The following is a 24519-nucleotide window of genomic DNA, read 5'->3' on the forward strand; positions in this document are numbered from 1 at the left end:
GTTGAGGGGAAGTGACCGTTCAACCAGCACACAAAGTGCATATACTCAGTGTACACACCCTTTGGTTGAGGGTAAGTTTCAAATTGTTGTTGGTGAGGGTTGGGAAATGGGGAGGCGGGGGGAGGTAGAGGGAGGAGGGAGACAAGTTTGGCAATTATGTTGGGAGGAGAAGACAGGAGACAGAGGGGGGAGATGGGGTTTCGGGGGACAGGTGGAGGGAATTCTCCAGCACAAAAGGTAGTCAACATGAGAGGTGGAGGGGGAACCTTGGGGGGAGGGCAGTGTAGGGGGGGGTGGCTTACTCAAGTAAAAGGGAACACTTACGATATTAACGTGGAATGTGCAAGGTATGGGGCAAGCTAAGAAGAGGAGGGAGATATTGGGTTGCCTGAAAAGATGGTAGATACAAGTAGCGCTGTTGCAGGTAACCGATTTGATGGCATTAGGAATTTTTCATGGTGAAGACAAGTGGGGTGGGGAGGTATATGAGTCGAATTTCTCCACCTACTCCAAAGGGGTCATGGCGTGGGTCACGAGGGGGACCCCTACAGATTACCAAAGTCAAGAGTGATGAGGAAGGCAGAATGTTGATTATACTGGGGACCTGGACGGCAGGAAGATCTGCATCACTAACTGCTATGCCCCGAACATAGATACATGCTCCTACTTTCCAGGAGTGGCATAACTGCTGGGAGGCCAGGTGTCTGCAGAGATAGTGTGGGGGGGTGACTTCAACTGCCTGATGCACGAGCGGCTGGATAGGTCAGCTCCCGGCACGATGCAGAAACCATTGGCGGGGCTACTATTTTTACTCCCACCCCCACAGGACTAACCTAAGTATAGATTTACTTTTTGATAGTAGGGAGCAATTTTGGGTGTACAGTGCGACGACCTACTTGGGGAAAGGTTATCGGACCATGCCCCCTTACGCACTACAAAGACGTGGGGGAAGAGTAGATGTGTAGTACCCACATGGCGGCGCAGGCCAGAGGCACTTTGGGACACACTCTTTGGGGCGGACATAGGGCAGGCTATTACTGACTATTTTGTCCTAAATGAAGGGTCTGTGGGAGATTACAGGGTCCTATGGGACGTGTTCAAAGTTACGATTGGGGTAAATGCATCGCCGCCACCTATGACCTTAGAAAAGAACTACTAACCCTCTCGAATGATACCGAGGACCATATACAGCAACTGGAGGGGGGGGGTCTAACAAGGGGATCCAAGTGCGGCGTGGAAATGATCTGGGAGCACAGGCTTAGTACCAAGGCACAGACTTGGGAATCACAACTATGCCCAATATCGCAAGCGTATTAATGAGGAAGGGGACAAAGCACATTGTATGTTTGCCTGGTTATTAAGGTGGGAAAATCTGCCAATGTTAGTCACCTATATTGTCACAGAAGAAGGGAAGGTTGCCACATCACAGGGTGCATAAATTGGGCCTTTCGGCATTTCTACACTAAATTATACACTAGTCGTGGAACCCCGGACTTGGAAGACAAGGGAAGTATTGGATCAAGTCCATGTGCCAAGGCTGATGGCTGCATTGGCGGAGGAGCTTGAGAGCCCAATTACGGAGGAGGAAATATGGTGTGCTATTGGATCATTGGGTACAGGAAAATCGGCAGAGAGAGATAGTCTCCTGGTGGAGTTTTACTCGAGGTATGTGGACCTTTTAGTCCCTAAATTGAAAATACGCTATGACGCTGCTTTTCAGAAAAGTATACTGCCGGAGTCCATGCGGGAGCCCATGATAGTGGTGCTCGCGAAGCTGGGGAAGGACTCATGTAGGTGTGAGTCTTTTCAACCCAAATACTTGTTAAATGTGGATGGTAAAATCCCGGAGAAGGTCCTAGTCAACATGCTGTGGTGCAGGTAGCAAAGCAAATCCATCGTGACCAATGCAGCTTTGTAGAAGGGAGGAACACCACGATGAACCTGAGGTGGCTTCATTATATTATGGAGAGAGTAAAGGGGGACAAAACTGAGCTTGCAGTAGTGGCCATAGATTTAGTTAAAGTGTGTGATTTGATGGAGTGGGAGTGGCTTTTTCAGGTGCTAGACAAATTAGGGATAGGGCCAGCCATGCAGGCTGAATAAGGCTGACGTACCACCAGCTAGCAAGAGTAAGCAAGGGCAGGGAAGTATCTTCTAGATGGCACGTGGGCAGAAACATGAGACAGGGGTGCCCCTGTCTCCCATTCTTTTCGCTCTCCCACTGGAGCCTCTGGCAAATATCTTCAGGACACAATTTCGGGAGGTGGGCATCACAATCGATGGGCAACCACATGTAATTTCTTTGTATGAAGACAAAGTCCTCCTTTATGTACAAAACCCAGGGTTGCACGTGCCATATATGGTAGATTTAATAGCCGACATAGGAAAGTTATCAGGGATCACAGTAAAGAAAAGTATATCAGTGGCTTTCCCACTGGGATCCCTGAGAGGGGTGCCTCGATCAGATTTACCAGTAGTGAGGGTGCAGTGGGGGGCGGAGTTGCTTGGGTATCGGGCCGTGCAGATACACCACGACACAACAGACACATTTCCATATAATGTAGGGCGAGCTCTGACTAGACTAGAAGATATCATGTAGTTCTGGGGCAGGCAGCTTCTCTCCCTCATGGGGAAAAAGCGGTATTCAAAATGATCATTCTCCAGAGATTTCTATATTTCTTCAATATACAATTTGTGATCAGGCCTCCCTTTTTCAAGAGACCGGACAGAGTCTGGATACTTATGGGCTGAGGGGAGGTGAAGGGTGTCCTTAGACACACTGAGTCGTTGCTACTCAGAGGGGGGGTCTCTCTTTACCAGATTTTGAACTTTATTATCATGCTGCCCAAATACAACACACAGCCATATGGGGTTCTCAGGTAGACGGGGAAGACAGGCAAGGGATAGGGAAACCTTTACTACCGCATATGGGAATGGAAATCCTATGGGGGAGATCGAGGGGTTCCCAGTCACCAAGTATAGTGTCAGTGGTCCAGCAGGTTTGGAGACGAGTGTGCGTAAAACTAAAGTTGGGTAGAGGGTATTGCCCTGACATACCGCTGAGACCAGTCCCTGAAATAGAGGGTATCCTGGGAGATATAGGTGCACACACCTATCTACCAAGTGGGTTTTCTCCAGGGGGCGAGAAGGGTCGGACGGGAAAGTGTGTGTGCATCTGTGTATCTGTGTTCGTGTATTTGTAGGTGGGTGCTTGTGTGTGTAGAATTCCATCAATTTAGAAGTGTTTGGTTGTTCAGCAGATTTGAATTGCAGGCACCTTGACACACACAAACAGTATGCAGTTCATGCCCATGCTTATTTGCACCACTGACTCTATGCACTGCAAACCCATGCACAAAAACTCTGCTTGAGAGACATTTGTTTACTGCTCTTTTTTGCACCGAATGGCCATCTCATCAGTACATTGTGCCACTATTTTGGTGGCAAATTACTTTGCTACTCGGCTGATAAAACAATGTCAGGTGCTTTCTATAATTTCCCCACCAGATGTCTCCCTGTCATAAGTTAAGGACCTGAGCCCTGTCCACAATGTTATGTTCTGTTATGTTATGTTGACTTATTCACAGCAGCGCTACAATGTGTATGGTCAACAGGCGCTCACGTGCCCCTGTAAGAAAGAGTGCAGGCTATGTTAGTGAGTTTTGATGTTTGCAGAGCCAGGAGAAACTGGCGTCTGTGCGTGTTGGCTTTCTGAGTGTGCTTTGATTGTGTGCACTACACTGTTGTGACCGGAGGGGTAAGACCCCAGTGCCTGGGTTGTTTGTTGTTTCTAGTTGTTTTTTGTGGCATGCGTGTGGTTTGTGTGTTTTGTGTGTGGTGAGACAGGCACTTTGGGTGTGTCTGGTACTTGGAAGGTATCCGGGAGATGAGTAAGGAGCAGGAGTGGGCCTAGCATTCCCAGGCACATAAGCATTCAGGGTGTGTCATAGTCAGAAACATTTGTGACCTAAATGTTAAACGGGGAAATGGAGCCTTGAAATGGGTTCGAGCCTCATCACAGATGCTTCCCAAGTTTCAGTTTAAAAAATATATATTTTACAAAGTCACCAGTTAAATACTGATGCCCTGACTTTGCAAGGTGACTAGAAGATTTGGGTAGGGCTTCAGTCAATTTGGGGAACTGTCCCAACTTGTACATTTATATTCCTGCTACCCTATTCTGCTACCCTATTCGATCTGTCATTGGCGACAAATACGCAGTGGAACTGGCTTAGACTAGACATGTATTTTAATCCCTCCACAAATGCACTCTACTTTTGAATTTGTGCAACCCTCCCTCCCCGTGCATTATTAAATCTACCATAACAGTTCGTGTTACTATTATTTTACAATATGTTTTAAGTGAAGGCCGCTGCAGGCTATAACAGTCCACTTAAAAAAAAGATCCGTTCATCCACAGTAACTCTACCAAGCTCAGGTTTGCATCCTTGATGGTTGCTGTGGCTTACCAACAATGCACCTCGCACACAGTGTCGCATGCCTTTGCACTTCAAGTGGAAGTAAACAGACAGATAATTTGCACAGATTTCTCCAGTCGCTGGTGATGCAATTTAATGGTGTTCTTAATTTTTCCTGGCTGCTCATCTGTCCCGTGAAATTAGCCTTTTAAATTGGGGGATGGACAGCAGTCACAAACATCCACAGTAAAAGGCATGAAGGTATCTTTGCATTTGAAGCTGAGGTTGGGGGCAGTCCTAACATGAGGTATCCTGATTACAAGTGTTCAGACGCTTGTCACGACCGAAGAGGAGGTGGACTAGAGGTTAAAACCATTACCTGTGAACCGCAAAGTAGTTGTGGGTTTATTTTTCCCCACTAATGCCCCCTTGCCCCTCTGAACATAAACACTACCGGACATGTTTTATTTGTGGTCTGATCTTTTGGCTTCATTTTACCAGCCACATCCACAGTAACAATACAAGATGTGTTGTGAGGGATGGGGAAGCTTCATGGAGTAGAGTCAGTGCTCTGTTTAGGCCGGGGTAGCAATCAGCATCGTGTCATCTGCATTCATGAGGATTTACTAAGTAACATAACATAATGGGCCTTATTACGACCCTGGCGGTACGGGGTAATCAGCGCGGTAAAAGGTGCCAGTGCCGTTTACCCCATACCGCCTCATTACAAGGTCCCCTCGCGGGACCCAGGAAGCAACGCCTGGTCAAACCTGGCGTGCTTACCGGGTCCCGCGAGGGGAAGAGGGAGCAAACAACGGGCCAACTCGTAATGGCCCATTGTTTGCTCCCTCTCCCATTACCATTCAGCCCTATGGGGGATGAAATGGGAATGGGGAAGGACCGGGTCCTTGTAGGGAGGAATTACCGGGCCTTCCGAACTCGGAATGGGCCGGTAATTCCTCATTCTGAGGACCCAGACGCGATTTCGGCGGCAGCCATGCCGCTAGACCCAATGTCTTTTTCTGTAATTCTTTTTAGAAATTATATGTTGTTGCCTCTCTGATACTATTGAAGTTATGTAAACACTGTAAAATAACGAAGATGAATTGTGTAAAAAATTGAAAAGTTGAGAAATCAGCTAAATCAATAAAAAAAAAAAAGTAACATAATAGGCATATTTGTAAAGTGCATGTTCACCCCCAAAAGGGCATCTTGGCGCTTATAACAGATGTTTATTGCTACCCAGCTTAATGGTACTCATTTTATCGACCTCGGAAAGGTGAAGGGCTGATTGGACCTGCCAGGATTCAAACCTGTGACCATGAGGTTAAACACAAGTCCCTGTAGTGGATGTCTTAGTCCACTGATCCACAGACCCACATGGGTACTACGACGGCATTTCCTGGGAATTAGACAAAAGCAAAGCCTGGATGCTTTGTATACCATTGACTTATTTGGGTATCATAAATTAAACAAAGAAACACATTTTATATGACACTGGGCAAAATTGGCAAGTGTGCTTTTCTAGAAAATATTCACCACATCGAAAATGTATCATCGACTGTTGACTTTTGTTAGGAAAGATGGTCTTGTACGACCATTCCAAAATATTTATCTGCTTACCCTGCCCAGCACATTTTTCGGACATATTTGCTACTCAAATTTAATGTCTATGTAACTTTATCACCGAAAAGCTGGCAGAACAAATCAGAATACAATCACACAGATTGTCGGTGGTGCGGTAATCTTGTCAATGAAACAGTTTATCATCTGATTACGGAACGTGAAAGCCTTGTTTTTCTATGACTCAAATATTTTAAGGCATATAATAATGCAGTAAATGTGTTTGAAATACCTTCACTATGGTTAACTTTTATCCAAGGCAACAATATCAACCTAATGTACTTTATTGTTAAATCTTATCTTCATGTAGCTGAAATTTTAACATGTCTTCGATAAGCTGATTTGTGCTTTTTAATCAGACTTTAATGAATATGCTGAATGGATTTTACCTTTTTTTATGCTGCGTTATACAAAGCCTTGCTACTACATGTATATCAATAAATACATTATCAAATTATATGACACTGAGGCTTTTGTAACTTACAGCATTGGTATCCGGTAGATTCAGTGGTCAGTATATCATAAGATAATCCTTCCACGAGTCACAGTGCTGAAGTCTACACCCCCTAATGATAAGCCTTTTATCTTAGATTTTTTCCCCTTATTTGTTTTTGAATATTTGGGTTACCCAGAGAATCTTGGGTTGGGCAGTTGTTGCAGCAACAAAGTACATTTTCAAATTGTTCAATGTTGGTCATGTGTAATTATAGCAACTTGACAGGTGCCCCCTTTTGCTTCTCCCTTTTTAGGTCCTCCCTATAATTGACCACTTATTTTATAGTTGTGCTATATTTTCTTTTCATCCAATCTGTTTTTACAAACAATAGCACTCATTCCAATCAATCTGTCTTCTCTTACAATTTTCACTAAACTATAGATGGATCTATGAACATTCTTGGAATATTTTTGCTGAAAGGGAATTTCTTTCAGCCGATTTTGAATGCCAAAAATTAAGAGAGAAGGCCTGCATGTCCACTTTCCACCCCTCTCTCCCCTCCCCTACATACCATATGCAGACCTATCATATATATATATATATATATCTGTGCAAAAAAAGTATAACAAAAGTGGCAAAAAAGTGGGTAATACCATACAGATGCACTGCTTGAATCTTGTTGGTTGGTTTTAACCTCTTACCCAGCGCCTTGATTGTTTTTATATTTTGTCTGTGGGGTAGGTATTCTACAGGTAGTCTGGGTATTTTGTTGGACATTGGCCCAGGGCCTGTGGTTAAGCAACTGCTACTTATCTCACCACACAAGTGCTACATTTCTCTGTCAAATGGCTCATGGGACATGTGGTACACACTAAATCAGATGATAGAAATGCAACATTTTGGGCCTTTTTGAGCTGTTTTCTTGATGTCTATGGTTAATTCTGAACTTTACCTCAGGGACACTGCATCCCTAACATGGAATATTGTTGTTATGTATAAATGCCTGTATTTATATGCTAGGAACTGGTAATAATCCTATGTCTGTTGCTTGGTTTATTGCAGATGTAATTTTCAGTACTTGATTTCGGTGTTTCCTTTTTTCCTTTCTTCCTTTTCTTCTCCTTTTCTCCCCTTTTGTCTCCTATGTTCCTTCTCTTATATATAGTCTTGACATATAGTTCATGATGAATTGTTTAGTATGCTTTGACTTTAATTGTCTATGTGCATGATTAATGGGTTACTGATTGTCATGTTTTCCTTTTTGTTCTTATTAGTTGTTATGACAATAAAACATTTTAAAATCAGAAATGCAAAGAGTCAGCTGACATAATCTCCATTCTTTGCTGGATTTGCTCTACAACATCAGTTAAGCATTGTGCTTCAATATTAGGCCATTGAGGATTGTCAGCTTAGTATTAATATGTTTTCAATTGTTTTCATTGTATATATATTTGTTGTATTTAAAAAGTAGATAGTAGGACGGCCCTTTTTTAAAATGGAAACAGTTATTTAAAACAACTGGTTATGTTATTATTACTTGTTTTAAGTGTAGACCACTAGAGTCCATAACATTTCAAGTTTGAATAATCCATTAAACAAGGTGTTCTAATACAGAGAGTGCATGGCTACTCACTTTCTCAAGTGTTCATACCTCTGTTCATGCTCATTAAGCATCTATAAACATGTATAATTGTAATCCACCGCGCAGCATGTCACCCTTTGCTTGGCACCATTTTTGGTGCAAATGTTCCGGTGCAGTGGATAATGACACATGGATACAACTAACATCGTGAGCATTGGGCAGTGCAGTTTTCATCTTGCTCCACATAATGGAGTGATCAGAGAGGAAGTTACTTTGACTCTAGGGGCCTCATTACACGGAAGGCGGTGGTCCAGGGTGCTATTAGCACCCTGGACCATGCCGGTAAATTACCGGCACCGCCTTGGCGGAAAGGGGATTTACCGCCCCATTCCAAGGTTGGTGGGGCGGTAAATCCCCCTTCCGCCATTGCCCTTCCCCATTCCCATTTCTGCCCCATAGGGCTCTATGGGAATGGGGAAGGCGCTAATTACGGCACCGCAATTTTGCGGTGCCGTAATTAGCTCCGAGGTCCCTTAGCGGGTTGGTTTTTAACGCCTGCAAAAAGCAGGCGTTAAAACACCAACCCGCTAAGGGACCTCGTAGTAAGGCGGTAATGGTTATCGGCCACCGTTACCATTAACGGTGGCCGTTAACCATTACCGCCTTCCGTGTAATGAGGCCCTAGGTCTTTTTTTTGGCAATGGAGAAAACTAATAAATGATTTGTTTTAAGGCTGTTCGCCTACCAAGAGATTTTGTGACACCAAAGTGCCTCACGCATCAGCCGATATTACAAACATCAATGACAAGTACTATAGACTTAGAAAATAGGAGCAAGCCATTCATTTACATAAATGCCCTCCACTTATGTGTGTAATGTATGATACGTTTATGTTCTGCATGCATAAGCTGGAACTATTGGCCAATCACAGCAAACCAATCCTTAATTACCACCGGGCATAAGATACACTTTTTGTAGTTCTCTCCTGTAAATCTATATTTTATTGCATCACCGCCAGAGTAAGTGTTCTCTGGGCAGATGGGTGTATCACAGTCATTAGAATGAGTTGGGTTGTAATGTATGGTCACCAAACCAGAGCATAATGTGACGTAATATCCTTTGCAGCATTCTTATCTACCAGCTATGTTTTTTCTGATCATTGATAGTTGGTTTCATAAAGAAATATTTTGATCACGTGGAAACATCACCAAGCAGCCGCAGTTTTCTGAGCTGGGTTGTACAACTCCAAGCCTCGAGGGCTGGAAACATGTTGGAGTTTCACGATACCCTCATCAATATTCATGAGATCATTTGCATACAATGATTCTAAACATATAAACATTGTTCCTCATGAATATTAATGAGGGCTATCCTGAAAATCTGTTAAGACTCTGGTCCTTGAGGTCTGGAATTGGACAACGCTGGAAGAGTGTGATTCTACCGCCTGCTTTCCAAATATCATCTCCCCCCTATGTTGGGCGAAGGCTACAACAAAAATGTGACTTCATTTACTAGTATCCAGGCTGATTCCAACTTTGCCTTCTGCCTCCATATACTTAACAAAAGCTGTTCATTGTGCTCTTTTAATAGAAATATAAAATATTCAGCACTAACAGATGTGCCATTGTTTCCATACTGCAGGCATTCCAACACCGCAAACATTACTGGCTCGCATTTTGGTAAGTAACCTTGTGGAACACAGTAATCCATTAAATTATGGGATTTTATGCAACACTGCAACATGTATCCTCTCTGGGTGCACTGATATGGAGGACACATGGCCCACATCTGCTACAGAAGGCTGCCTAGAGACCAGGGATGAATCAAAGACTATGGAAAGGGTACAATTGCAGATATAAAATGTGTGTGATTAATCCCTGGCAGGTAAATTATCAGAGAAAACAACCTTCATTTTAATATTTATTTTACTAGCTTATTTTAGTTTTGGCTCACGTTGCTCTTACTGCTATTATTTGTGTAAATATGTATATAGGCCAAGGTAGGTAAACATTATAAAGTGCATGTAAAAATACAAAAGAATAATTACAGGATAGCAGTTCCCGTGATGTATTATAGAGTCACGGTCCTGACTCTATTCAGGTTATACCGAACTTCACAGAAGAAAGTGAAAAATTGTTCTCCTCTGTAACTTTTGCAGCTAGGCATCAGAATTAATAATATTTGACAAGCCACTGAACTGTCCAAATTAGAAAGATCACGTCAAATTTGGTGAAGAGCTTGGTCGTTAAGTAAAGACTGCAATTCAGATTTCTGAGAAGTGCATGGAGAGGGAAAGTTAAAGTCACCTAAGAGAATGAAGTGATGTTTCCTGGAAAGAGAATGAAAGAGCGGCCCAAGTTCATCAAAGAAAGGACCAGTGGGACCAGAAGGGTGATAGATGGAGATGATGTGAACCGAGTAAGGTGGAGCAACAGCACAAATATTAATTCAAAAGAGGACGGAGAGAACATTGCATTGGAGGTTTGTGAGGCATTGGGGCGGGAAGAGAGTAGGTGTCCACACCTCCACCTCTGCCAGTCAGATGTGGAGAGTAAATGAAGGATATTTTGGAGTAGTGTGGAGCCGCCAGAGTGGCAGTGTCAGATGGAGTATTCCAGGTTTCAGTTACAGCAAGGAGATTGAAGAGAGAGAGTTGGTGTGAAAGCGGCCAGTGATGAAGGACGTTTTGTTGCATCCATGCGGAGCATTTTAGAGTGCAATGTTCAGTTGATGAGGTAAGGAAGAGTAGAGAATGTAAGTCTCATAGAAAGAGGGTCAAAAGCAAAGGCACATAGGTGAAGAGGCAAAAGGGCTGGTCAATGGCTAGTCTCTGTCCCGTACTGTTCCACCCTCAACTGCCACACCCTGGGCAGGAAGTCTCTATAGAGTTCAGATGTGACATCACATATCTCTTCACCTGATTGCATACACACACACACACAAACACACACCAATCTTAGCACAGGTCAAGTAAACCCTTCAAAGTAAAATGTGTTACGTATGACAAGGTCAGCTTCAGGGATGCAATCACCAATCGCTCTTTCACACTTTGATATAAACCTTCCCATGCTGTGTAAATAGCCCTCACACACTTAACCTTGTACCACTTCAAGGTGATCAAACAGGGAAGACCTTTGACACACTCATTGACATTACAGAGCCACCGGTTCCAGACCTAGACTCACAACAGCAGCGCACCTATACCACGATTTCTAGAACTGGATTCACAAATACAATACAAGTTTGTGGTTTATAGCAACATAATATTTATCCATACACAAAGACGCAGCTACACTCGTATATGTACAAGTCAATGCAGCTACCACCCAAACATCACAACACTGTCTACTCCATGCCAGGAAATCTTCAGAGCCACACATTGACACTTTTCCAAATTCATTGTATTCCTTGTAGGTAGTTTTCTTAGTACTATTTTATTTCCCCATTGGGATGCTCAGCTGTATACATCCAGGTGTTATGCCCCAATCTATCAGTTCGAGTACATCTTTATTTTCTCTTCATAGCAGAAAAATGCCATGCTTCAAAGAAGAAAAAGAAAACCTCCAAAAATCCCTTCATCTTCTCTGCATTTAACCCCTCTGTTCTTGTCTCATTCCTCTAAGCATTTCCATTCCAGTTGGAGTGCCTCTCTCTCAGTGATTATATGTGATTTTACCGGTGTCAGAACGAGAAAGATAATTCATGAAACTGAAATAACAAACCTTGAGCTGCCTTTTTTCCCGAGCGCAACATCTACATTGATTCCGGATCTATAGTGTCAGAGTGTGATCTAGAATACAAGTTTTATGTTTGTAAATTATCATTCCCCTAACCAAAAATACATGCTACCTCCAATAGACTAATAAAGAACTTTTAACGGGGGGATACACCCTAAACCCCCTTGGCTCTTCTACCCCTGAAGTCCCAATGTCGCTCTCTCATTGATACATTTTTTCTTTAACGATAGTTATACTTTTTTAATTAATACAAATCGCCTCTGTAATTTGACATTCATACCTGCAAATCAACATTTTATATCACAAATCGACATTTATACCCTCTTTATTCACCAAAATCGATGCTTTGTTCTCTTTACTTTTTGAATCAAGGTTTTTTTGGTCAACTGTAACACTGGCCACATCTCTCACCATGTGGCCCTTACATTAGCACACTCTGCCATCCATATGACCCTTTTTATAGTCCTCCCCTTGCTACATTCATTCTGTTTTCTCTTTGGATTGCCATAGTAAAAGCTTTCTACACTCTTCATATATGGAATCACTTAGATACAGTTTTCTATCACCCGTTTCCCCCTACACACTAGGTATGTAACGGTATAACGGTATACCATTAAAGATATCGTGAACCACTTAATTGAACAATAATAGCCGTCACATTGTTTATACCAGTATACCGTTTATACCGTTAAGTGTGCTTTTCAATCTGATTTGTAAAGGCTGCAGTAAGCAAGTGCTGCGCAGTCTTGGTCTTGCACTGTTGGATGTGCCGTCTGCAAAGTAGTTTCAGTTGGAGCAGTTTTTAATGCCATTCCTTCCTTTAAAACCACACCTCCCTGACACAAAATCAATATGTTAGCAATAGGAAGAGTAAATCCAGTGCCAAGAAGGGAAAGGGTTTACTTTGGGTTGGCAGATTTGGGGTTTATATAATTATAATGGATAATGTTTGCTAAACATATGACAATGGGGGGGTTTCCCTGGCTCTATCATTGAATTTACATATAAGTCACACTGCGAAATTCACTAATCTCTGTGGTTATTCCCTGCTGCCATACCAAAGGGTAACATGTCCGTGATTACTGAACACCTTTTGGCCCGCAAGTAAACTAAAGGCTGTAACGTAAAGAGAGAGAGAGAGAGAGAGAGTGTGTGTGTGTGTGTGTGTGTGTGTGTGTTGATCTGTGGCATGCAGGTCATCAAGGTAGCAACATGTTCATCTTCACCAGCAGCCAGTGGGGGAGCTAAAAACCTAAATGACCACTTAAGAAAATCTATTCAGTTTGTATTGCCAGTCGCAGCAGGGCTCCCCTTCCCCCCTCCTCCTCTCCACACGTGTGTTTGTGTTTGGTGGAAGCAAGGGGTGGCATTTCAGTGGAAAGTATGTTGACAAGCCCAATTCTCGCCCTGGGTGCCTGGTTTTGTTTGTGTTGATAAATCTGACAATTTATGACCTTTTAGAAGATATTTGTTAAGATTAGTTAACTCCACCTGCTATACCGCGATGCCCATGATATACCGTCATTTGGCAAGAAGTTCATCATACCGTCATAAAACTAATACCGTGACACCCCTACTACACACATCTAATTGTGCGTCGTGTTATGAAAGTGTAACATTCTTTGTTAATAGAAATATTTTCTCTCCTGTAAGGTTAACCTCTGCACTGCATAAGGATATCAGAATATATATATATTGTCTCGGGAGGATAGCTCAGGGGCAACGTGCTTGCCTTGGAAACAAGACGACACAGAGCAACACATGTTTGATCCCCAGATCCGAGCTTAGAAACCTCTGGGTATTAAGCGTGCTATAGATAACCTATCATATCATAGACAGCAGGTGTTTAAATGCCTGTTTTCACCTTTGCATGTTTCATAATGTGTGTGCACCAGTGCACTTTAGGAATTACCCATTTTGTTAGTTCGCCTCAAACACACTCTGACATCCTAAATCCCATTTACAAACGCAAACTTGAATTAGATCATATCTCTCTGTTTAGTGGTAATGCACTTGTAGCAGAGAAGGCGTGTTAGTCCACTAACCAACACTCAGAGATCCGTCTATGCAAAACGTGTTTCAGATCACGGTTTTCCGGTTAATGTGCCAATAAAGCAGAATATCTTTTTACATAGCTTGTTCTAATATCTTCGATACACAACATCCCCACTACATAGGTCATAAACATCGATCAGTCATCACCGAAACATCCAGACACTTTATTTCCTTTGACAGGAAATGCTGATTGCCACACTGCACCATTCTCTCACACCACACCATAACCCTTCCTGTTGCAACATTAGAAAAGACCCAAACAGTGACTCCTAAAAGCCAGCCCCCCTCATACACCACATCACCTCCCATCCAATTACATAATCTCCTAAATAAGTTTGATTTGCTTAAGAGCAACTTTAATAAAGCATACATTACAACTTAAAAATGTACTAAGCAACGCACTGAAACATCACACAAACGTTTATTGAATGTGTGCTTTCAAGGCACATAGGTTAATATAATATTGTATAATCAAGGGGAATTGCAGATGTACTCTTTTTAAAAACATGTCTCAGTTGTACGACACATACAGACACACACCAAAACATCTCAAAACATAGTACCCGAACACAGGGAATCCTCTGATCCACCGCCCAGCATGACCCATCCAGATACAGGCCAACACATTTCAATATTTATTACCCAAACACAGGGAATCCTCATATCTACCACCCATCACTTTTTCCACACTGCATCAAAACACCTCCCATAACTACTTTGGAAAGCACACTAAAATATGATTGCCTCAATAATAGTGAATCCTCAAACGCAGCCGGCCTAGCATTCACCCACTCAGACCCCCAAACTACGTGATCCTATTTTGATTATGTGCATATTACTAACATATGTGTCACGGTTGGACAGTATTTATACAACATACCAAAGCATCATAGCACAAATCATACAACTCATTATTCTCTAACCAACAACTTTCACACGCACGCATGTCATCATTCCACTGAACACTATTTCAGAAACAACAATAAACATTATAATATTCAAATCACTTCTTACATTAAAACTCGCCCCATACTTGACAGGTGCATCTGTTATTGAACGAAAAAGCCACACCACAGGCAGAAAGCCAATTTTCAAGTAAACAATCAGGCGTACAGCAGAGCAGGAGTCCTTCACAAGTAGAGGAAGCAGAGTGGTGGACATTATTGGCTAGAAATATCTAGAAGATAATGACCATTTCACAGAACATCAGAAACAGGAGGTAAATCTCCTGACACCATATTCAAAATAGGAACATCCTCTATTCTGTTTTAAAAAAAAATCCATTAAAGAAGAACTTTATGCTAAAAGTAAAATTTTTAAGTGATTATAATAACTATTTACAAAATACTTCATGTTTCTGGGCAATTATGTTTACACAATTCTGCATAGATTTAGAGATTCATGTATGCATACATGTGTGTAAAAATAAACAGAAGAAATCAGTGTATACATGTATTTATTAAAGCTAAGTTTATGTTCTATAAAAAAAAAGTCTATGCCTGTATCCATTGAGCATGACAACATGAACATTATGAAACTCTAAACATAAATAACATGACACCAATATTCAAACCAACACTGTTGGAACTTTAACTCACCCTCCCAATTGATAAGTTAAAAAAAACACATCAGCACCAATATATGTTCAAGGGGTATAGCAGAAATAACACAGCATACATATATAAAACATTCAATACACTCTACATCACACATCATGACTATGTAACTATGGGGCCAATTCATAGAATTCGGCGCACAAGTGGCGCACGCGGCTGGCGCACAGTGTGCGCGTGCGGTAGTCTGCGCCAGCCGCGTGCGCCGAAACACATTCAGGCGCACAGCGTATTCATGGATTCCAACATCCACAACCAGCTGTGGCGCAGAGTGGCGCAGCGACCCTGCAGCAGCGTCAGTTACGCCCCCAAGAACGCCCCTCGCGCAGGGAAAAGCCATCAAAATCCCCAATCCAGTGCAAAGGGCAGCAGCAAACGCAGAGCGGGGAGCGTGTATTTCAGGGGTGTGCGGGTGTCCCCACACGCGATAGGCCTGGGTACGTGTATTACTGGGGTGTGCGAGAAAATCTACACGCGATCGGCCTGGGTACGTGGATATCAGGGGTGCGCGAGAAATTCTACACGCGATTGGCCTGGGTACGTGGATTACAGGGGTGCGCGAGAAATTCCACACGCGATTGGCCTGGGTACGTGTATTACAGGGGTGCGCGAGAAAATCTACACGCGATTGGCCTGGGTACGTGGATTTCAGGGGTGCGCGAGAAATTCTACACGCGATTGGCCTGGGTACGTGACTTACAGGGGTGCGCGAGAAAATCTACACGCGATTGGGCTGGGTACGTGGATTTCAGGGGTGCGCGAGAAATTCTACACGCGATTGGCCTGGGTACGTGGATTACAGGGGTGCGCGAGAAATCCTACACGCGATTGGCCTGGGTACGTGTATTACAGGGGTGCGCGAGAAAATCTACACGCGATTGGCCTGGGTACGTGGATTTCAGAGGTGCGCGAGAAATTCTACACGCGATTGGCCTGGGTACGTGGATTTCAGGGGTGCGCGAGAAAATCTACACGCGATTTGGCTGGGTACGTGGATTTCAGGGGTACGCGAGAAATTCTACACGCGATTGGCCTGGGTACGTGGATTTCAGGGGTGCGCGAGAAAATCTACACGTGAGTGGCCTGGGTACGTGTATTACAGGGGTGCGCGAGAAATCCTACACGCGATTGGGCCTGTGCGAGTGGGGCAGTGTATTACGTGGGTGTGCGGGAAGTTGAAGAGGTGAATTGCCAGTGTGGGTCCTCCCAGGTCTCCCCTCTACCCCCGTCCACGACCTCTGCAGGCAGCCCACACCACAGGGGACTACCCTGCACCCCTGATCATGTCCCGCAGGCAGCCCATCCACCATGGGCATGCCCCCCAGCCAAGCCACATGTCCCCTTGCACCCCCACCCCCCAGCACCGGGGGGCACCTGCCAGCAGGCCCCCAACCATGTCCCACTCATGTCCCCTTGCACCCCCACCCCCCAGCAGGCCCCCACACAAGTCCCCTTGCACCCCCACCCCCCAGCACTGTGGGGCACCTGCCAGCAGGCCCCCAACCATGTCTCCCAGCACCCCCACCACCAGTCACCAGGGGCAGCCTCCACCAGGCCCCCACCCATGTCTCCCACCACCCCCACCACTCCAGTCACCAGTGGCAGCCTCCACAAGGCCCCCACCCATGTCTCCCACCACCCCCACCCCCCAGTCACAAGGGGCAGCCTCCACAAGGCCCCCACCCATGTCTCACACCACCCCCACCCCCCAGTCACCAGGGGCAGCCTCCACAAGGCCCCCACCCATGTCTCACACCACCCCCACCCCCCAGTCACCAGGGACAGCCTCCACAAGGCCCCCACCCATGTCTCACACCACCCCCACCCCCAAATCACCAGGGGCAGCCTCCACAAGGCCCCCACCCATGTCTCACACCACCCCCACCCCCCAGTCACCAGGGGCAGCCTCCACCAGGCCCCCACCCATGTCTCACACCACCCCCACCCCTCCAGTCACCAGGGGCAGCCTCCACCAGGCCCTCACCCATGTCTCCCACCACCCCCACCCCTCCAGTCACCAGGGGCAGCCTCCACCAGGCCCCCACCCATGTCTCCCACCACCCCCACCCCTCCAGTCACCAGGGGCAGCCTCCACCAGGCCCCCAACCATGTCTCCCACCACCACCACCCCCCAGCAGGCCCACACTCATGTCCCCTTGCACCCCCACCCCCCAGCACTGTGGGGCACCTGCCAGCAGGCCCCCAACCATGTCCCCTTGCACCCCCACCCCCCAGCAGGCCCCCACTCATGTCCCCCTGCACCCCCACCCCCTAGCACTGTGGGGCACCTGCCAGCAGGCCCCCAACCATGTCCCACTCATGTCCCCTTGCACCCAGGTCCTGACGAAACGCAATCATGGCAGTAATGGGCAGCATACCCAGCACAAACACCCAGCCAAGGATTGCATCCACCCACATAGTAGATGCAATTACATGATACAACCCCAATGGCAAGTATGTAAATGAACACATGTCCGTCACACACACATACACAATGGGTGCAAGTGAATGTCAAAACCCATATCATTACATGCATGAAACCAATGAGAAAATACCACAAATGTAAGTAATAAATATATGTATTAAAGATGAAAATGAAGTAAAGAAATAAAACACACAACAATGGGGATGACAAAACAAATGGTCCATGTCCGAGAACTAATAGAAAAAATCGAAAAACAAAGGAATCCAAAAACTAATGTAGTCCAAAGCAAAATAATGGGGGGGAAAAATAAGGAAAAACCATTGCCTCATGGTGAACACAAATATAAATCCAACAAATGTTTTCCAAACATCAAACTATGTACAAGAATATCCCAGGGTCCATGAGCCCAACACCATAAATGAAACCTACTACTACTAACTAATAATAAAAATATATACAGAAAAGTGGCCATTGTCCGAGCGGTCCAAAAAAAACTTAAAAAATTAAGGAAACCTAACACTAACTAACTAAAGAACTATATACAATGGCAGCGGGCAAGTCCTGCGGCTCACTCTGTGATGTTGCCGGCCAGGGCATCACCGAACTCCATGTCGATGTCCCGGAGGCGGGACTCTGTCCTGGCCCCGAGGTCTCGCAGGGACAACCCCGTGTCCACCTCAAACTCCCTGCGAGCTTCCTCGAGGCACTCAGCCCGCCTCAACGCCCGACGCATGGAGAACTCCGCCCTGACCATGGTGAGCTGCTCCTCTTCCGCCCGCTGCCGCTCCGCACCTATCCGCTGGACCAACTGCTCCCACACGGAAGACACTGCCATCCCCCACATGAGTGGGGGCCTGCTGGCAGGTGCCCCACAGTGCTGGGGGGTGGGGGTGCAAGGGGACATGAGTGGGACATGGTTGGGGGCCTGCTGGCAGGTGCCCCACAGTGCTGGGGGGTGGGGGTGCAAGGGGACATGAGTGGGGGCCTGCTGGGGGGTGGGGGTGCAAGGGGACATGGTTGGGGGCCTGCTGGCAGGTGCCCCACAGTGCTGGGGGGTGGGGGTGCAAGGGGACATGAGTGGGACATGGTTGGGTGCCTGCTGGCAGGTGCCCCACAGTGCTGGGGGGGTGGGGGTGCAGGGGGACATGAGTGGGGGCCTGCTGGGGGGTGGGGGTGCAAGGGGACATGGTTGGGGGCCTGCTGGCAGGTGCCCCCCGGTGCTGGGGGGTGGGGGTGCAAGGGGACATGTGGCTTGGCTGGGGGGCATGCCCATGGTGGATGGGCTGCCTGCGGGACATGACCAGGGGTGCAGGGTAGTCCCTGTGGTGTGGGCTGCCTGCAGAGGTCGTGGAGGGGGGTAGAGGGGAGACCTGGGAGGACCCACACTGGCAATTCACCTCTTCAACTTCCCGCACACCCACGTAATAAACTGCCCCACTCGCACAGGCCCAATCGCGTGTAGGATTTCTCGCGCACCCCTGTAATACACATACCCAGGCCAATCGCGTGTAGCATTTCTCACGCACCCCTGAAATCCACGTACCCAGCCACCCAGCCAATCGCGTGTAGATTTTCTCGCGCACCCCTGTAATACACGTACCCAGGCCAATCGCGTGTAGATTTTCTCGCGCACCCCTGTAATACACGTACCCAGGCCAATCGTGTGTAGCATTTCTCGCGCACCCCTGAAATCCACGTACCCAGGCCAATCGCGTGTAGATTTTCTCGCGCACCCCAGTAATACACGTACCCAGGCCCATCGCGTGTAGCATTTCTCGCGCACCCCTGTAATCCACGTACCCAGGCCAATCGCGTGTAGATTTTCTCGCGCACCCCTGTAATACACATACCCAGGCCAATCGCGTGTAGAATTTCTCGCGCACCCCTGAAATCCACGTACCCCGCTCAATCGCGTATTTAACTTCCCGCGCGCCACTTTTTTGATGCGCTGGGACTCTACCGCCTGCCTTCGTGTGGCGGCCGTGTTTCAGCTTGTGCGTGTCTTTGGCTGTGCGTGGCTTTGCCCTATTCGATTCCATGAATACATGTAGTTCGAGTGCGTGTGGGCGTTCCGTCTGCTTCCCTGCAGTACATCCCCAGTTACACCCTTATTTTCGCGTGTTGTTCCCCATTCCGCGCGTTACGCCCCATGTCCCGCCCACTTTCTGGTGTGTGCGCTGAGGTTGTGCGCTTTCACTGTGCGCGTCGCGCACGCCTTTCGCGATGTTGCAGTGACTTGTGCGCCATGCACGGGTTTGCCGCACATCCCGCGGTGAACACGCGCAGGGACTTCCATGAATCGCACACGTGCGCGTGCGCCTGTTTTTTTCCGCTTGCGCATGCGTGCGCGAAGATTTTCCACGCACGTTTGTTCCATGAATCGGCCCCTAAATGTAAAAGTATACACCTGAACCAAAATGACCTCATAGCATACCTCCGCAATCACACCTTATTATTAAATTACCTACCTCAGATCATAAATACAATCACACCTTATCTTAAAACAGCAAAACATTAAATAAAACCTTTTTTTAAAAACGAGGTTGAGTTAAGGTTCAAACAATGTTGGTTGATTTTACTGTTGGTTTCATTTTATGCTTATCCATATGTTTACTGTTGCTTTAAAATATGTCAAACCTTAATGTTGGCATTTCCGAACTAGAGAGACATCAACTTCTTATAGATTCTAACCTTAAGCAATTTTTAAATAAACATTTTTTTTCAATTAAATATGTGTAAACAATGGGCCTCATTATAACCCAGGCGCTAAGTGTTTAACAGCGCCGTAAAAAGCTGCAGCGCCGTTCAACACCTAGCGCCTAATTATGAGGTCCCTTTGCAGGACCCGACCTTAATGGCTGGTTTTACCAGCCGTTAAAGTAGGGACCCGCAAAGGGACCTTGGTGCTAATTACGGTACCGCAATTTGCGGTACCGTAATTAGCGCCTTCCCCATTCCCATTGAGCCCTATGGGTCAAAAATGGGAATGGGGAAAGGCCATGGCGGCATGCGGAATTACCGCCCCACCAACTTCTGAATGGGGTGGTAATTCCGCATTCCGCCATGGCGGACTCCGCCATGGACCATGGTGCTGATAGCGCCATGGTTTAGCGCCAGAGTCCTAATGAGGCCCAATGTTTACTAAATGCGTTCAAAAAGTGTATGTTCAAGTGTGGGATTAGCTGTTAAAATTTCTAATTGGGAGGCTAATAAAATGTTTACAAATTAATCTATAGTTCCTCCAATTACAATGATACAATTTTAGGACAAGTATATTGTTCGAAAACAGTGAAATAAGAAGAATATATGTGGGAACAGTGAAACTGATTATAGCAGGGGTAAAAAACATACTTGAGATAAAACACATTGATTATCCATAAACCACAATATGAAATTGTTCTATCACACATTTCTTACAGGGATTATATTGAAAATGACTTTTATGTGGCATTGAAGACACTGATAATTTCATATGCAAATCTTGCGAAATTAAGAGGCTTCAAATATCCAACACTGTGTTATTTCCCCAAAAATTATAATTTGAAAGTAATACTTATTGATGGGGTTAGATTGGAAAGTTGTACTAGATTCTCATATCTCAGAATTAAATTTTGCTTACTTTTCCAATGGCATGACCATGTTTCTGGCCAAGCTATAAAAATGCAACAAGTGAACAGAGTGATACAGTGTTTAATGAAGAACATTAACATACAGGCAATTGGAAGAGTACTGGAAGTGTCAAGTGAAGTATGTTCCTATTGGGCTATATAGTGCAGTGATTTGGGATTAGTAACAGATGAAAACAAGACTCAAAAAGCCATAAATTAGTTTTATATGTTAAATTTTGGGCCTGTGAAGGATTACACCAGTTTATATAGTACAAAAGAAGGTTGGCATTAAATACTTGAGTGATTTAATAGCCATAGAAATGATAGTGTTGTGGATAAAACTTTAGCATAATGCAGATGCAATGTTGACAAACCTATTGGTAAAAGACCTTGAAGATAATTTTAATTTACGTAAAATACCCTGGTTACGCTATATAATAGTTGGTCCTTATGGTATCGATATGATTGAATGGTTGGATTAGGAACGCCGAATATTAGTGCCGGAGGGCCTTGCCGATCAAGAGTTAAATATTGACAAAAACGACTGATGAAAGGGAGGATTGTATGGCCAGTAGCTCAATGGTGAAAGTGTATCTGCCACATTCTCCGATTGTTGCTCCAGTGAATTACCTGGTGTGTTTTCTTTGGAGGGACACTGACATGTAGTCATGCAGCTGAGAATGGGAATGTTGGCAATTGGCTCTCAGGTTCAGGGTTTGAGGTTTTTTTAAAATCTTCTGTAGGTTACATAAAGATATTAGAAAATGAACTGTAATAAGATTGTGGAAAAGACAACATATCAAAAATATGAACGCTGCTATGGACTGTTTGGTGAATTTGAGGATCCATGTATCTGTTTGGTTGTTAGTTCATTTTTAATCAAAGCAATCATAATGTTCTCGTGCTTGATTTATTTAACTGATGATGATGTGCATATCGTTCCCATAATGTGTCTCTCTGGGTGGACCAGTATTTACTTACTATAGAGCAACTAAAGATCTGTATAATGTATTCCAGTGATGAAACACCACTGACAAAGTATGTGTTTGTGGAACTTGTTGGGCGAAACACAGTGCATTTATACTGCCAGTGCTTTTACACTCATTTTCCTGTCGCAGTTTTAGGTTCCAGAATATGCACTTTGTGCCTTAAATAAGGATGAGGAATATTTGTGCAAGATTTTTTGCATATTTCCTTTTCTTTAAATATGATTGTATTATTATTGCAACATGTTTATGTTTATTTTGTATTTAACTTACATTTATGCATTGACTAGCTGGGGTACCAGCGTTGCCTGTGTCTTCATAGAGTGGTGTCTCTTGTGTTCTGGAGGATGTTGCTCTTCTCATCTTGTCGCCAAGTCTTGCTTCATTTTGCTCTGGTGTCTCATGTGGCCTGAAGGACGTGGCTCTTGTCCGCATGTCAGCAAGTCTTGTGTCAGTTTATTCTGGCATCTCATTTGCCCTGGAGAAAGATGCTCTTATCCTCTGGTTGGCAGGTCGTGCTGCTGTTTGTTGTTGTGTTTCAGAAGCTCTTGATATTGATTTTCGCTTTGCATCAGATGGAGATTTTCCAGTTGATGTTCTTTTCTGTGCGGCATGTCACTCAATGGGTTTGGCACATTTGATAAAATGTCCATTAAGGATTATTTGATTGTGCTCTCTACTAGTAAACTGTAACCTTGCCATTTCCCATATTTGGAGTGGCGAGATTAAAAAAAACATGTAATTCCCTTGAAAATGCTTTAATAAACACTTTTGAAATGTATACAGTAGTAATACATTGCTAAGGAATAACACATCAGACATTTTTTTTTTAAACACTTTCCAAATTGTGCCTCCTTCTAGTACTAACTGTAGTGAATCAGGGTGAGCATCAGTAAATGAGGGTATCTACGAAGTTAAATTTTTTGCATCCAAACATAGACCACAATCTTATCCCAGACAAATGAGGAATCCATGCAAAATTTGGTAGCAGTGGGTTCAACAGTGTGGATTTGTATAGCTGTATAAACATACACACACACACACACACACATCCAACATTTCTTTTGCATATACGATTTTTGCATCCAAACACAGACTACGGTCTTGCCTCAGACAAAAGAGGAATCCATGCAAAATGTGGTAGACGTGGGTTCAACGGTGTGGATTTGTATAGCCGGACAAACATACAGCTTTATATATAAAGATTAATCTGAATAATGTATTGATGATGATGATGAAGTAAGTTCAGTAACCTCTGTAGTACAGCACACCAGAAATTAACACATTTAATTGATCAATTGCTTTGAGGTCATGCTTAAACTGCATGCACAATCTCTAGGCCTTTTGGTATTCTACAAAATGCGCCTGCTATGGTTTCATAAAAACGTTGGAAAAAACAAAATTTCCAAAATGTCCACAATCATTTTGTCCTGGTAATTCTATTGCTACTGGTAGCAGTGCCACTTAAACTATTAATGGTGGCAAGGCAGATGCCTGCTAATAATAATGCTGGTAGTGCTGCTACTGCTGGTAGTATTGATGGTGTTATTGCTTTGATTACTACTGCTGGCAGTAATTCTGGTAGCAGTGCTGCTATCACTTCTGATTGTAGTAATGCTGGTAGTAGTATGTCTAATACAAATGCTGGTAGTGTAGCATGATATTGCTAATGCTGGTAGACATGCTTCTATTACTACTGCTGGTAGTAATGCTGGGATCAGTGCTGCTTTTACTACACCTGGAAGTAATGCTGGTAGTATTGCTGTGATTACTACTGCTGGTAGTACTGCTGGTAGAAGTGCTTCTATTACTATTGCTGGTAGTAATGCTAGGAGCAGTGCTGCTACTACTACTACTGCTGGTAGTAAGGCTGGTAGAAGTTCTTATATTACTATTGCTGGTAGTAATGCTGGGAGCAGTGCTGCTACTACTACTACTGCTGGTAGTAAGGCTGGTATAAGTGCAGCTATTACCCCTGCTGGTAGTAGTGCTGCTACAGATCCTAGTTGTACTATTACTAGTACTAATAATACCAA

The 24519-nt window shown here is 44.7% G+C and overlaps 1 protein-coding gene across 2 annotated transcripts in view; it reads left to right on the top strand.

The window, feature by feature from the left end:
• The window catches only part of LOC138520101 (maestro heat-like repeat-containing protein family member 1), a 758658-nt gene that overhangs the window by 616080 nt on the left and 118059 nt on the right, over positions 1–24519 (top strand). For both annotated transcript variants that reach the window (XM_069632611.1, XM_069632612.1), the window contains exon 17: positions 9701–9738. In XM_069632611.1, the coding sequence (XP_069488712.1) occupies positions 9701–9738 (38 nt within the window). The remainder of the gene's footprint in view (positions 1–9700; positions 9739–24519) is intronic.

The sequence above is a fragment of the Ambystoma mexicanum genome, chromosome 13 (genome assembly GCF_040938575.1).
Source record: "Ambystoma mexicanum isolate Mex_15411 chromosome 13, UKY_AmexF1_1, whole genome shotgun sequence".
Classification (NCBI taxonomy): Eukaryota; Metazoa; Chordata; class Amphibia; order Caudata; family Ambystomatidae; genus Ambystoma; species Ambystoma mexicanum.